General features: G+C 52.0%; 3 protein-coding genes across 3 annotated transcripts; all 3 read left to right on the forward strand.

Moving 5' to 3' along the window:
* The first annotated feature begins 126 nt into the window (after positions 1 to 126).
* Positions 127 to 3936, forward strand: LOC100901674 (eukaryotic translation initiation factor 3 subunit A). The gene is made up of 9 exons (XM_003740264.2): positions 127 to 647; positions 894 to 1437; positions 1582 to 1705; positions 1827 to 2007; positions 2240 to 2502; positions 2585 to 2701; positions 2827 to 2931; positions 3067 to 3200; positions 3804 to 3936. Exons 1-9 carry the CDS (start codon positions 482 to 484, stop codon positions 3934 to 3936), a joined length of 1767 nt encoding a protein of 588 aa, XP_003740312.1. The 5' UTR covers positions 127 to 481.
* A 4657-nt stretch (positions 3937 to 8593) lies between these two features.
* On the forward strand, positions 8594 to 12544 carry LOC100901817 (organic cation transporter protein). The gene is made up of 10 exons (XM_003740265.2): positions 8594 to 9134; positions 9290 to 9427; positions 10072 to 10175; positions 10332 to 10486; positions 10670 to 10838; positions 11024 to 11168; positions 11272 to 11407; positions 11522 to 11683; positions 11783 to 11964; positions 12084 to 12544. Exons 1-10 carry the CDS (start codon positions 8970 to 8972, stop codon positions 12258 to 12260), a joined length of 1533 nt encoding a protein of 510 aa, XP_003740313.1. The 5' UTR covers positions 8594 to 8969; the 3' UTR covers positions 12261 to 12544.
* An 824-nt stretch (positions 12545 to 13368) lies between these two features.
* Positions 13369 to 14124, forward strand: LOC100901960 (scm-like with four MBT domains protein 2). Its single transcript, XM_003740266.2, has 2 exons — positions 13369 to 13689; positions 13790 to 14124. Exons 1-2 carry the CDS (start codon positions 13539 to 13541, stop codon positions 13951 to 13953), a joined length of 315 nt encoding a protein of 104 aa, XP_003740314.2. The 5' UTR covers positions 13369 to 13538; the 3' UTR covers positions 13954 to 14124.
* Positions 14125 to 14879: the final 755 nt, after the last annotated feature.

Consider the following 14879-nt stretch of genomic DNA (forward strand, 5'->3'; position numbering starts at 1 on the left):
CGTGACCTGTACGTCACCTCCTATTTCTAAGTCCATCGAAGTCAATCAACGTACATACATGACGTATGGAGACCGGTATTGGCGGCCATGGAATAACTATTTTGAAGGCACGCTTCGAACTCCTTGATCTCTCGACCGGGCTTGATATGAGCCCTGAGTCTTCCGAATCGAAGACTTGATCGTGCTCGATTTTATCGTCACCACAGAGTCCGGATCCGATTTCTTCTTTTGTCCGCGGTTGAGATACCCAGGTCTGTCGCAGGTTCCATTCAAAAGTGCCGCCAAACATCCTGGAGTGGTTTCGTTATCAAGGAGCTCGTCTTGGCCGACGATGGCGCGGGTCGTCGTCTCCAACTGTCAATCTGAATCTTCTGATCGAATTATTGTGCGAAGATCGGAAGTTGCGTTCAAAGATCTACCGGGTAGCTGGCTCCATGTCTGATCGCTGTGAAACCGACGCCGCATCAGTGAACCACATAAGATGAATCGCAAAAGTAACGCAGCGAATTTGCGGAAGTCTATAAAACCCCGCGAAAGTCATGTTCCGGGCTCGTCCGGTGTTCCCTCATCAACGCGGAGAGGATTCGGCAATAGGACTATTCTTGAAACGACACGGAATTCTGTGGGGAACAGCCGCATGTCACAGTGTGAGTGTTAAGGCGAGGACTCATTTGTCTTGGGAAGAACTTTATCGACGTCGAGCACATTGACGAATCCCGGCGGTGCAGGTCGGCGATCGAATGCTGGACGATAATTCGGGGAGCGAAGCAGATTATGGAGGGACTCCAGTCGATAAATTTTCGTCTTACCGCCGATGTGCCAAGCATTCCGAAAATACTCCAAGGGGCGCTTTTGATTCCCGTCCACTAATTGATTCGCGTATGGATTCACAGATGGTCAAGCAAAACAGAAGGATCCCCGGGTCTTCAACGAAGAGTTCATCCAGACCACATTTAAACGCCTCCGTGAATTCTTCACTCAGAGACACTTTCCGACCGACATATTGACGTCGAGCAAGTTGACATCGCGTCAATTCGAGACGATTTTCTCGACTCTGATGCGATGCATTTTCTCCAACTACACCGCGCCGTCGGGCAACAACTGGATGGAGCTTGAGGTGCCGATTGTTATGGAGTGTCTCGGGTACCCACAGAAAGTTATGAAGTCCACTATACAAACCATCAGCTCCAAAGGTGGTCCGATAATGGGTATACTTGACTTCTTGCTGGACATCGCTATCGGGATGGACTGCGATCATCAAGAAGCCATCCGTCTTCTCTCACGAGACGAAACTCCAAATCAATTCGACCTGCAGATAGAGATGCTAGCTCAGTCAACTTTCGCTAAGGGAGTTACGGTGGATAGTCCGCACGTTCAGACACAAATCCGAGAACTCTGCGCGCGGAACAAAGGAATCCTCGATGAGGACGGAATCAGGTCAGCTTTCCGTTCCTCGTCGTTCTTGTCGAGTTCGGCCTCCCCCGTCGGAATTCGATCCTGGGGCGACTCAGATCCATTGGACACTTTTCGAAATGTCAGGTACCCGAGCTTTTTTTCCGAAACACCCTTTGTCCCTTCCAGAGAGGAGCACCAGCGAGTCCTGGCCCAGAAAGAAGAAAGTGAAGCGTTGCTCCAGGCGCTGGAAATACAACAGACCGAATTGGAAAGCGTACAGGAAGAATGTGAAAATCATTGCAAGTTTATTGTAGGTCTCAGATTAATTCAGGAACCAGACGACTCGAAGCCCCCCTTTCCATTCGACATCGACGATGTTTCCGTGAAGTGGCTTCGAGACGGGTGACCTTCAAGGCTTGCCCTTCTTGCAGATGGAGATGCAACAGAGAAAGCAGTTGAAAGAAGATGACTTGCGTCAAATCCGTGAATCGATCGTTGCCGTGAAAGAGAAACTTTCCCGCCTTAGGCAAGAGATAAGTGAAACGAGGAAGATCGTCGACGCTCAGTCGATTTCGCGGGAAGACATTCGGAAGATCCGGGCCGAGTCCAAAGGTAAGTTCGCGTCCGGAGTCCGGACTCATTTCGTGCGCGAAACTCAAAGTCTTCAGCCGCAGGAAGAGTTCTTTCGATGGGCTACTATTATATTGTTATCATTATTATCTGGTTCGGAAGCCGTCGACTGGAGCTGCTCCCGGATCCCTCGGCGTCGATCGTACCCGTGCTCTCTAGTTCACTTTCCGAGACTCAGAGAATGCGTCTTCTCACCCTAGATATTGCTCCGCAGACCTCGAAGAACACAACAATGTCATCCAGCAGAAAATAAACGAAGTCAACTCCCGAATCGAACTCGTGCAAGGATCTAATCGAATTCTCCAGGGTGTCATCGAGTCCCTTTGCGCAGACATCGCGGCCGCGATAGCAGAGCTCCCGACGGCGGCGGAGCTTCCAAAAACAAAAGAGCAGGTGACCGAAACCATCAGCGAGCCTCAACGGAGCGAAGAGCTCTTGGCGACCCTTGAGATCGAAGAGGACAGATGGATGAAAAAGGTTAGCTGGTTTCCTCCTTGGAATCATTGAGGTGTCTTTTTCTTCCTATACTACTTCCATCATTGATCCATGCTTTTTGTAGATCGCCGAGTTCCAGAATCGGATGGAGCTACAGTTGTTTGAGCTCACCGAGAAGAAAAATGAACTCAGGACTGCGGTGGACTTTGCGATGCAGGACAAGGCAGCGGTCGATGAACAGGTGAGGGAGGCTCGCCTTCTGGAGAAATTCCGATTAGTTTGTGCTGATCATCTCGAACCTCATCCAGGAACAAAAGAGTGATCTCTGACAACGAGCTGAGTGCGACCATGATTTTTGCTCTGCAGATCGAGTTCTACAAAGCTCGTTTGGCGAAAAAGGACGCGGAAATACTCAGCAAGCGCCAAGCGCTCAAGAACACGGACAATCTCATCAAATTCGCAGAAAAAGAGGTGAGTCCCCCTGATCATGCAGTACCTCCCGAATCCTGTTCGAAGCGACTTATTCTATGGGGGAGCTTCATGCATGTCGGCGCTATGCCGAGCCTATTTTCGTACGGAGCAAGCTATGAATTTTGCTACCGACAGGTTGAGGATCTGAAACTCCGAGTCAAAGCTCTCCAAGACGAAATGGACACGGCAATCATGAGGAGAGACGAGCAGAGAGCGCTGGCTATCAAAGCTGACGCCGTATTGAAATTCCATGGAGAACGACTCGAAAAGTAAGAGAACAATTTTATCGCTCCGAACGCTTCATTCTCTCACCAATCGATATCGGATTCGTCGCGAAAGCTCGACCCTCAATCCGCGATTTCTTCGCTGCGCGGGATCAGCTCGCTAGGGCTCCTCTTCGTTCCGATAAGCGAACGGTTCCTCTGTCGTACCCCTGGTCGAAATGGTCTAGGTCAGGGGTGGGCAACTTCGCGCGGCCCGCAGGCCGCAACCGCGGGCCGCATCCAGCGTGTCGATGGATCATTCGGTAGCTAATTAATTATTCGAAAAACGCGAATTCCGGAAGGGGCCGCTTGCGGCTCGCGAGCCGTGAGTTGCCCACCCCTGGTCTAGGTGCTCGATTTCGACTTCCTTGGCGGATCGCGCAGGGTTCGAAGTTCGTGCTCTCCGATTCAAGGTCGAATACTTTTCTCTGGGCTGGACTTCTCTCGAAAATGGAGGAATACGTCAATCGTGGAGAGCCAGATCGATCTAGGTCACAGTTGTGCGCCCCGGGGCATTGAGATCTTGTGGATCCCCATGCGCGGAGCCCACCCCGCCCACCACTCCGCTATCTGACGATTGAATTCACGCTTGTTTTTTTCATTTCGCAGAATTATTCAAATCGACCGGAAGCGCCTGGAAGATCTGGTCGAGTTTTATGAGAAGCAAGATGAGAATCTTCCGACGGACCAGGTTGCGGCTTCGATTCTCGACGCGTTCAATGCGTTGAAGGAAAACGCCTGATTGACCGGATTCTCGATTGGTGGCCCAGCGAGGGACTTCCTCTGAGTTGTAAATACGTCGGAATGTGAAGAATAAAACCGGAAATACTGCTGACCATAGCAGAAGATTGAATTCCTTGAAGTGCCTCTTCCTCTTCCGGCCCTGGGCGCGCCCGTTCAAGATGAGGTTCCGATCGAGATTTCAAGCCACACTCCGGAACCACACCCCGAAGGACAAACCACGCCGTACTCCATCGACCTCCTCGAATCGGATTTCATTCTGAGCAAGTCACGAGCCGGCCTCTCGAAAAAGATTTCCGCCTCGAGTTCGAGATTCACAAACCACCCTCTTTTTATTCACGAAGACCAAGGTTCCAGGAGAACAAACCTCCCGCTCGTATACAAAAAGTCGAATCTCCCGTTTCCTCTGATGCGAGATCCGTCGGCCTACGTCGACGATGTGAGATGTAGAATTCGCTGAACTCTTGATTAGAGTACCGTTTCGAGATTCATGATTTAATTAAAGCTGTGCGCTCTTATTTGGTCCAAGACACAGTTCGAAATTCATTATTTCACGACTGTTTCACCTTATCAGGTCTCGTTGGCTCCGGAGCCGTACCGTGTATATCCTCGCGGATGACTTGACGTGTTCCTCGTCTCCCGACGCTAAATGCGAGAATCAGCCAGACTGGCCGAAAAGCCAATTATTCACAACACGAAGTCCCCGACTCCATTCGCTCACATGATCCATCGCGGTAGCTTGTCACTTTCCTGCTGCAATAGGCAGCAAATCGACGTGGAAGCGCTCTCATCCCACAAAATGGTCCTCAAACTTCGGCCGGGGAGCGGCGACTTAGCCAAACGGGAGCCAGTCGATGGACGAATCGACACGAGGAGGGCTCTTGATGTCGCTTTCTTCGACCCTCGTGATGGAGACGAGCGCTGACAGGTCTAGAGCTCATGATGTGTAAATGTAATCATTCTCCTCGTTCGATTGGAGGAACTGTTGTGCCCACATATTCGATTTTTCGTGGCTGGTCACATTGAATTCCGCGCCCAACATATGGAAGTTCCGGCCAGGGAGGGGGGCGTCAATCGTGTGCCACCACGTTGAACGATTCGGAGCGTCGGGGACTCTCGGTTGGTGGCCACCGAAAGCTTCCGCGAACACCCCGTATCTCGAAGACGAGGCCTGGTTCTGGTGATGGTCGCCCGTATATTTTGCCTCCTGATTGACACAGATACCAGCCTGCACTGGAGCTAGGTCTGTTGATTGAGGATAAGTGAATTGGTTGACGAAGTTTTGGGAAGTAGCTGGAATGACCCTCGATCGTTGATCGAAACGAGATGGCTGAACGGAGATTCCGAAATGTCTTTCGTCACTCTCCGTGCCCCAACAGAGGGGAATGCTCAGGCTTGCGTCGGTCTGGGTTGGATGCGAGCCCATGAGCACTAGGTCGGCAGGAGCAGTCTGCGGAGCAGTCGATTGGAACTGATGATGAAATGAGTTATCGGTGGGTATGAAAGATCCTGTCGATATTTGGTTTTGAGGGAGTTGAGCTCGCTGAATGTCGTTCTGCTCTAGGAGTTGGGAGATCATTGAGGTTTCCCGGAGCAAGTTCTCGAGGGAGCTTTCGTCCAGACCTTCAATGTTTTTCATCAGGGTCTCAGGGAGTGCAACACTCCCAGCTGGCGAGGCGCAGGGGGATGGACTCCGAAGGTCTCTTGTCTGTTCGCCGGATCCGCCAGTTTCGAGGGATCTACCGTTCGTGCTGCTGCTCCTCTCATGACACCGCCATGAAGGCTGTTCTGTCTTCGCGACGGGGTGAGGTCTCGCAAACCCATCCCGATCCCTGGGGAACTCACACGAGCTCCCTTGGGGAATCCTCTCTTCCGATGCATTGCGGAGTTGTGAAGAAGAGTTTTGGTCCTCGTCAGCCGATCTTTCCCTCTTCTCCTTCCTCCCACGCCCCTGCGAAAATAAGAGGTACCCTGTATTAGATACTGAGGTCGATCACGTGAGACCGATGAGAGAATCATCAAATACGCTGAAAGAAGCTCGGCGCTTGCACCTTGTTCGGAAATAATAAAATTCATGGGAGGCTTAGGACGACCGGCCGAGCGATGGACAGCGGAGCTCCGATCGCTTCACGTGAGGAGAACTTACTTCGCGCACAACCCCGAGGATAAATTCGTTGTGGAGAGTCAATTCCGACTTCCGCAGAGCGCTCGACAGAAACGCGCAGAAAGCATTCCTACTGATTAAGCCCAACAGATATTGACTGAGTTTTGTTTTGTAGTCCGACAGCCTGCAAAGGGAAGACTCAATTAGAGTGATTCTCGGACGCGCTTTTCGCGACAGAGATTCTCGCCCTGAGACTACTCGAACCCCATGATGAATAGGATTCGATTCGGAGCTCAGGTCTCCTCTCGATTCTCTGGGCAGTCCCAACGTCTCTCTCAATTCACGCAACTCGACTTGCTCCAAATGCAGCGTGCTGAGTGAAGTCCCTCCAAATTCATCAACCCTGCGTCTGGGGGACCCATGTCCGTCTTTTCTCGACGCAGGAGCCTCGGACTCTCGGACCCCTCGGTCGACCTCTCTGCCAGCTACACTAACCTTCCGCGGGAACGAAGCAACCGGAATATCTTGGGTTTTGAATGAGTTTTCCGAGATCTTTCCGCGCTTGCGTTCTTTTTCGAGCGAGGTATTCGGCCTTTCTTCGGTCTGGTCCCGTCGCCGTGGGGGTTAGAAGCATTCCGATGGGAAGACGGTGGACGCTCAGCTTCGACTTCGATCTCCATCCTCCTTTCACAGAATTCGCTCCCAGCGGTCACCGGTGCAACCCCATCAGTAATCCTGATGAGTTTTCGTTCCCCCGTTCTCTCACACTTGCTCAGGAAATGGGGGCCACTGTTGAGTGAGCGGCTAGCGTCAACATCGGCTCCTCTCAGCTCATTCGTTGGAGAGGAGGAAATCTGAGGGAAGCGCTTCTCTCTCAGGAGCGGAGGACTCGTTCGGATATCTTTTGGCGGGCCGCCCGGAGTCACGATACTGAGTGAGAGAGGACCGACGGGGGATCCGCGTGGCTTTGACCCCTGAAGCTTGCCAAGGTGTTCATTATGCGGGGCTCCACGCTGCGAAACGGCGGAGGCGAGTTTTTCCGTTTTCCAGAGAGAAATAGATCAGAGACCGAGCTCCCATGCTCCGCACTCGACGCGCGCGCGGATAGGCCGTCGTGTTCCGAACGAACCCGAGATTTGGTGGAAGAAATCTGCCGCGGTCTTCCGTCAGAGCAGGCCGACCATGCCATTTGGAAATTGAACGCCCCGTCTGGTTCTCGACCCGCCGAAGCATCGATTTTCTCCTGTCGTATTGCGTCAGGAGCTCATGGCCTGGAGAGAGTACCGATTGGAGCCCGACTCGCGTCTTGTGAGCAGATTGAAGAAGACGGCAGTCATCGCGACGAGAACACGAACTCTCTATCCGCGACTTATGTATGTACATAAGTCGACACGACAGATTGAAGGAGCCGACTCTCTTCAGCATAGAGCCACAATGATGAAATGATGAAGCATCGAAGTTCATCCATGACTTGATGACTAAGGATGACCTAATGACTCGAGTAATGTAAACCTCGAACAAAAACACTTTCACAGGGATCCCTCTTGGTATACTCGTAAGCTCTCGAGACGGGAGATGGTTTGATACATTTCGCGTTTCCGCTCGATGTCCGAGTGTCCTTCTCCGTCCACGATGGGCGGATCGAACTATCCCCCTTCGGCTCAGAGAAGAACTTGGAGGAAAATCCCTCGCTAGATTCATGCGGCGAATGTCATTTTCCCTCGCGTGAACGTCTGCAGCTACCAGTGCATCGGACGAGATAGCATGGCGTCATTCTTGCGGGGAGTCGTATTCCCGACCGGAGAACGAGTGAGGTTCATGAGGAATTCACTCTCTTCCTCAGAGAGAGCAGAGAGGACCGTTCCCCACGGGCGGAGGCGATCTATATGTCTACTCCGCCGCCCGCCTTGCCCGCCTCTCGAGCAGCCACCACAAAGGCAAGCAGTCGACAACGCACGGCGCGGCGTGAGGGTTTTGCGTTTAGCGTCCGTCTATTGTGAGTGAGCAACGAATCGGCGAGAGACCGGCGCGTTGTTCTGTTTATCGAAGCCTTTCTCAAAGGCTATTTTCATAGACATTTGTTTAGCGGCGCGCGATAGAGCTCGCCCGTCCGTTCGCTCGTCTCTTATTAGTCCGTGTATCCGAGAGCCGGTCGGTCGGTCGACCGGTCTGTCAGTCAGTCCGTCCGTCAGTCAGTCGTTCTGAGCGTGCGTCAAAACTGGCTAGTTCGTCCATCCGTGCATACGGCCGTCGCCGTCTTACTCTCCAGCTCGAATGAGAGGGAAAAACAGAGATTCAACGGATCGAGAATTAATCGCCGGTACGAGCGCTGAGAGACGTGTGTCGATTGGGGTCTTGCGCACCGTATACCTGCTTCCCGTAGATCGACGACTAACCACGAGAAATTCCGGAGGACCGAGACCTGTTGCGGGACTGTGATCCGATACCCGGAAGCCCCCGAGTGCTCAACGAGCAAGGATCGAGCTGTGGCTGGGGAAGACCCTCGATTTGGAGACCTGGAGTCAGGGGGGATATCTTTGTGGATCGAAACACTTGTGGTAAATTCGGAGTTACCCTTGCCTCGACAGTCGAATCCATCGCGGAGTTTCGTATCAGTGGCTGAATCTAAGTCAAACTAGGCGGCGGCTCGGTGCCGCGATCAACGTCAAGTGCTCTCTCCTTGGCATGATTACTCGCTGTGCTCTGCTAGGAGAACATTCAGTGGCTTACACCATCACATCTATTAGCGACATGGTGGTTCCGTCTGTGCTTCCGACGCTACCGTCGTTCTGGAGTGATACCATGGTTCTAGGTGGGAATCACGATTGATCTTGTGCTCGGGACCGAGGCCGAGTTATTGAGCGATTTTTTCCACGCGAAAAGCGAGCGGAGAGAAAAATAACAACGTTGGTAACGGAAGCGCTACGACAATGCTGCTCGACATAAGTGACGTGATCGGCGAGTTTGGCATTTACCACTTCATCGTGCTATTGGTCACTGTCCTACGGGCTCTGCCATCCGCTTGGACGCTGACCGGCATCGATTTTCTGACGGGAGATTTCAACGTATCGTGCACCGGAGGGAGCTTCGCCGAAGTAAGGGGAAATGCCCGGCACGATGTCTATCGGATACCGTGACTGGAGTTCTACAGACTAGATGTGCAGACCAACTTCTGTTGGGTGATGGAAAGAAGTTTATTATGATCGACTTGCGCAAGGAACTCGTTTGAAGTTCGGCTCTGAATTTCCAGTCCATTCATTTCGGCAAGAGTGTCCAGGAATGCCTCGTCCATCCGACGAATGGAACGCATATCGACACCTCGGTTTGGGTGGATTGCGTGAACTTCACGTACGGCACAGTTGAGACTCGTTGGTCGGTCGTACCCGAGGTAAGTCGGAATGTCTCTCAATCAAGGCGCGTAAGTTTTTCCAGCTGAGGAAGGAACTTCGTCGACTATCTATCGATCAAAGTCACCACTAGGAACGACCTCCGGTCCGTGGGAAGTGAAAACTAAAGTGACCCAACGTGCTGTGTCGGATGGGAGTCGTAATTCAAGCGAGTAGAAGTCGGAAGTGGGTACCTATTTCAAACTGTCAACACAGAACATGTCCCGCCAGTTGAAGGACAGAATTAGTTTGACGCGAATGGAAGTGTCTGTGCTGATACGTCAGAAATAGTCGCGATTTTGTCGAGAAATCCAAGTCGATGAGTCAGCGATCGCGAGAAAATGGTAAAGTGGCGACAGGAACGAACACATCGGATTGTTTCTGATTCGCTCTTTTCTACAGTTTCCTGTTGTTCGGGTGAATAATTCCGTTTGTGACAAGCTCTCGATGCCCGTTTTTCCGGGAACCTGATATCAGCTCTGAGGTGAAAGCCGGGAATGGACAAGAATGTTCGAATTTTTTTCTCAGCTTCTTCACCTTTAGGAGGTTTTCCGCAGAACTCGTTATCATGACATGGCGTCGGATTTCGAGCAGACTGTGAGCTTCTGTCGGACTTCTCGTAACCTTTCTCTCCGATATCTTTCAGTGGAACTTAGTCTGTCAGAAGCGATGGATCAGCTCAGCGATGCAGACCCTTGTCTTCGCGGGCTGCTTCGTAGGCGCAATCGTTTTCGGCTTGCTCTCGGATTGGTAGATAGTAGCCCATTATCATCTAACAAAAATAAATACTATGCTAAAACTCATCATTTAGCTCGAGGCGAAACTCGAGCAGGGGAGCATAGTATCTCCGGGCCCAGTTATGGTCTAGGCGAAATCATTTGAACTCAAGAGCGGACTCGGTTGCAGGCAGGGGAGACGCAAGAGCCTACTCGTGAGCACGATTCTTTTCGCGGTTTTCGCCATCGGATCTTCAGTGGTGCCTGAACTGTGGGCTTTCAATCTCTTGAGATTCGTACAAGCCGCTGCCGTGGCTGGCATCCAGGTCACTAGCGCTGCTCTCTGTGAGTGAGCTGAGCTATAATATTCCTCATTCTGAAGTTCTCCGCTTGCAATCTCATGCTTTAGATACTCAAGCTCTAGACGGAGGCGGATATATCCGAGGCGTTCACGAAAGTACCCCCGAAATGTTTGATGATGTTATACGCGATCATCTGTTGATCGGTCTCTTCTTCTCTTGATTTCAGTCATGGAGCTCCTCTTGCCTCGCGACCGTTACCTCATGAACGTCGGCTTCACGATCGCCTTCGCAGCTTGCACAATAGCCGTGCCTTTCGTGAGTCAGGCTCTGAATTCGTGGAGACTTTTCCAACTCGTTTGCGGTCTTTGCGCGCTGTGCATCTTACCACCATTGTTGTGAGTCATCTTAGGGATGCTCAACGATTTAGAACGTTTAACTTATGTTGATCTCATTGAGTTAATGAACGAGCGACCGTGATGGGTGGAATCGCTTGCATCCTACGCTGTCAGAGCCTCGAAATTTGAGGGTTCTCACCCCTTTCGGAATTAAAAGTCGAGACACACCCCCTCTGACCTTCCAGGATTGTTGAGGAGTCTCCGAGATGGCTGGTGAATCAGAAGCGAACTCTGGAAGCGCGAGAAGTGTTGAACTCGATTTTCACCACCAATCGCCGTTCGATTCCAAATTTCACGTACGTCATGAGCAGCCTCGTTGAACGATCGCAGGTAGGAATCTATTTTGAATTTCCATCGGAGGTGGCTGCGCTTGATTGACCGCGATGATCCAGGAGTGAAGAAAAAATACTGAGCGATTATCCCTCCGCCACAGAGTTCGGAATCGCAAGGAATTCTAGTGTTGCTCGGCAATCCGAGGTTGAGGCGCCAGTTGATCATCATTCTACTCTACTGGCTCGTGGAAAACGGAATCTATTACGCCGATATTTTTCTTTCGGCGCACATCCCAGGTGAACCGCGACGCGACGTAAAATTCCCGGGAGCTCTTCGGGTCATGCGCTGGGGAGAAAATAATCGTCGGGCATCGTGATCCATGATGATGATAATTGCCTCTCCTCCAACAGACTTGGATCCGAGAACCACCTTCGCGATAGGCGCCGCGGCCGAGATTCCGGCAGGAATCGTCGGCATGTTCCTTCTGAGGTTCCTGAATCGAAGATCGTCGATGGCCGGCTCCCTCGCGATCGGCTCGGCCTGCTCGATCGCCACCGCGTTCCTCTCATTGAGTAAGCAGATCGCTCAAGCACGACTTGAGCGAAGAAAGGAAATCCACTCTCATCTTACGGTCGAGAGCTTGAATCAAGCTCGAACCTCGGTAATTTCAGAACAGCCAACTCTGAAATTGGCCCTGAGCTCTGTAACTCGTTTCTTCCTGACGGTGGCGACGTCCATCAAATGGGTGTACACTCTCGAGCTGCTGCCGACAAACATACGATCCCTGGGCTTTGCACTCGCGTTCGCAGTCGGACGAATCGGAGGCATGCTAGCGCCCTTCATCCGAGACTTGGTACGCAGTCGAAACCTGGATTCATCCAGCATTGGGCATATCCGCTACGCCACCGACATCCTCTGAGAGGATTGCGTCGATCTTGGGGCCGACGCCTTATCCGTGTCGTTCTCTTTCAGGCGCTCGCATCGGTGTCCAACCAGAAATGGTGCTTCGTTATAGTCGGTAGCGGATCTTTTTTGGCGACCGTTCTAGTTTTCTTCCTGCCGGAAACCCTGAACTCTCAACTACCGGACAGTATTTTCGAGAGTTTCCTCAGGAACCGCCGACGAAGCCAATCGCTGCCGAGAGCGTAAGAGGGAGAGCACAAAGTCAAAGTGCTCAATCGTGTGAGGTGCCAAATTGATCCCGCAGGAATCGGACAGTACACTCGGAGTCGGAATCAACGGGCATGCGAGCTCGTCTGGAAGTTCCTTCGGGTCTCGGACCCGATTGAGAAAGCTAGGGAGCTCCTCCACTCTGCTTCGAGAACTACTTCCGTCGAAAGCTGCCGGAATCGGCTCCTGGAAGTCTTACCGTAGAAAGTGTACAACACTTTGTTTCTAGAGCTAAGCCGATTTTGTAAATACGGGTGGCGTACATTGATGCGATCCATAGTGTTTTTTTTCCTAGGTCCAGCATAGACTCAAGATTGACCTCATATTTGAGGGCTCCACATCCTATGATTTGACGGACTTCAATAATCCTGAAGTTGTCGACGATCTTGAGCCATACTGACCATATATGCCGGAGCTCATCTTGATTTCCATGACTTCGCCGGCGCCTATCGAGCGGCTTCGGCTGTACCCTTTTGCAAGAGATCAATGATTCTCCCTGATGCGTGATTAGCTAGCTCAACAGATAGAGGGAGGGCAATATCTGCGAGCCCCGACGCGCGAGTCACAGTTTCCCCCTAACTCCTCTTGTTCCCTCTGTTCGTCGCGAAATCTCAGGCAGAAAAAAGGATTTCTCAACACGATGGCGGACGACCGCGCGTTCCCCAGGTCTGCAGCACCTCAAACAGAAATCATCATCTGTCGGAAGCGAGGGAGCCCAGTTCGTCCGTACCCCGAGTTTCCGTGCCATATTGTTACAGCCGTCACGTGATCCAAAGAGGAATTTCCTTCAATCAGGGCCTTTTCTCCAGCTCTCCCAGTTCTCGATCGCCGCCTCCCGCATATGGGGGATATTGCGCGCCGAAAATTCAAATCTATCTCATCGACTCCAACGTGAGCGATGATGAGACGTATCTAAACCCGAGTCTGGGAGTTGAGAGGCAATCGATATCCTTCCCAGAGTCTACTCGAAGAAAATGCCGCTTCCGGAGGAGTTCCAATATCGAGCAGAGGGCCGTATCATAGAGCCCTGCCCTCTCTCTCCGTTCGCCTGTTCCGAGACCAAAACAAACAGGAGGTTTTTGAACAGACGGAGAATTTCGGACTCGCGCGAGTAGAAAAATGTTCTCATCCTCGCTCCCTGACGTTGGCTCGCCGGAGCCGCGGTACACTGAGGTCGCAGTCAGCACTCGTCTTCATCCCTGAAAAGCTCTAGCTCTCGGTGGCGTGGAACTCCGAGATCGAAGCGGGCGGCTTCGCATGAAAGCTCCGAACCCAGCAGAGATGCCTCAGAAATTGCTCCCATCGCACCAAGAGTCCCTCTGGCCCGGAGATCCATTCGATTGGAGTGTGGAGCAAGTTTCTGCATTTATCTCGCTTCATGACCCTGCGGCCACGAAAATCGCTAGTGGTGAGTTGTCGCTTCCTCTCTTACGAGGCATGAGTACGAGTGAGTTCTCGCATCAGATCTTTGCGCTCTGGATCGATAATCTCGGGCATCCCCGTTCCAGCTCTGCGTAGGGAGGAGATCGACGGACCGGCTTTCCTCTTGCTCACCCAAGCCAACTGCTCCAGAGGATTGAACCTCACTCAGGTCGAGATCGCCAAGTTGTGCCACATTGTGGAGGCAGCGAAGACCAAGTTCGCGCAGTTGCACATAGAGCCGTACCTGTGACAGGTGTTCGGATGCGACCAAACCTGCGCTGGTTCTTTCCAAATTGAGTCGTCGGTCTGTATAAACGAGCTGTATATACCTGTTCATAAATGTGTCGGTACGACTTCTCGACGTGTGCGAGAGGTTCGGGGAGGACCGGGAATCGACAGAAGTTCCGTCAATAAAAATCATCAAAAGCCCATGCACTGATGCGTCGGGAAATATCCGTGTAATATGGAGAATCTCCGGTCAGAGTCCGCGATATGGCGAGCCTGACGACTCGACAAATCCGCCGGATCCGTAAGCTGCCTCGATTTCTCGTACGCGTTGCGAAAGACTCGTGTTGGCGAAGTTCCAATACGTGGGGAGCTCTTTCCCTACTTTGAGACTTCTTCTTCGAGAGAACCTCCTCGGAGACAAGTTGATAAGTGAGATGTGCGTGCACTTCCATCCCGAATCCCCCTGATGCATCGCTCTCGATTGCGATCGCTTATTAGCATAGTGTCATACAACTGTGTGAATGAACATCGGCACTCCACTTCGTGACTCGTTTTCGGTTAACAATCTTGACCCGATCGGATGCTACGTTCGTATTAAGGGTTCGATTACCCTTGATGAAGCGATGTTACTTATATGGGCTGGATTGCATCGCCTTCGAGTCCCCGGAGAATGACAGGGAGGGTTTCGTCCCCACGGGGGAACTTTCGTGAGCTCTTTCGACGTTTTCATGACGGACCTCTTTTTCGTTCAAGACGGGGCTCTTCGTCGCTCAGGACGGGCGTTGTCTTTTTTCGCAGTCTCGTCCTGCCCCGACCGGCGAATGAACGATGTCCCGACCGGGACTCAGAACTCAGAATCTATTCGCCTCCCACTGTTTTGCTCTCTCTGGCTGAGCAGTAATTCGAATGAGCCCGCGCTCTTTCGAAAATGGCGCCAGGCTGCCATGC

Source organism: Galendromus occidentalis, unplaced genomic scaffold (genome assembly GCF_000255335.2).
Source record: "Galendromus occidentalis unplaced genomic scaffold, Mocc_1.1 scf7180000076870, whole genome shotgun sequence".
In the NCBI taxonomy this organism is placed as follows: Eukaryota; Metazoa; Arthropoda; class Arachnida; order Mesostigmata; family Phytoseiidae; genus Galendromus; species Galendromus occidentalis.

What these genes read in the sequence shown, in the direction of transcription:
- LOC100901674 (XM_003740264.2), top strand. Translation starts at nt 482, where the DNA reads ATGAATCGCAAAAGTAACGCAGCGAATTTGCGGAAGTCTATAAAACCC. An exon ending in AGGACAGATGGATGAAAAAG is followed by an intron (nt 2,503 to 2,584) that starts GTTAGCTGGTTT and finishes TGCTTTTTGTAG; the next exon opens with ATCGCCGAGTTCCAGAATCG. An exon ending in AGGCAGCGGTCGATGAACAG is followed by an intron (nt 2,702 to 2,826) that starts GTGAGGGAGGCT and finishes TTTGCTCTGCAG; the next exon opens with ATCGAGTTCTACAAAGCTCG.
- LOC100901817 (XM_003740265.2), top strand. Translation starts at nt 8,970, where the DNA reads ATGCTGCTCGACATAAGTGACGTGATCGGCGAGTTTGGCATTTACCAC. An exon ending in GGTCACTAGCGCTGCTCTCT is followed by an intron (nt 10,487 to 10,669) that starts GTGAGTGAGCTG and finishes TCTTGATTTCAG; the next exon opens with TCATGGAGCTCCTCTTGCCT. An exon ending in CACCGCGTTCCTCTCATTGA is followed by an intron (nt 11,684 to 11,782) that starts GTAAGCAGATCG and finishes CGGTAATTTCAG; the next exon opens with AACAGCCAACTCTGAAATTG.
- LOC100901960 (XM_003740266.2), top strand. Translation starts at nt 13,539, where the DNA reads ATGAAAGCTCCGAACCCAGCAGAGATGCCTCAGAAATTGCTCCCATCG. An exon ending in GGCCACGAAAATCGCTAGTG is followed by an intron (nt 13,690 to 13,789) that starts GTGAGTTGTCGC and finishes TCCCCGTTCCAG; the next exon opens with CTCTGCGTAGGGAGGAGATC.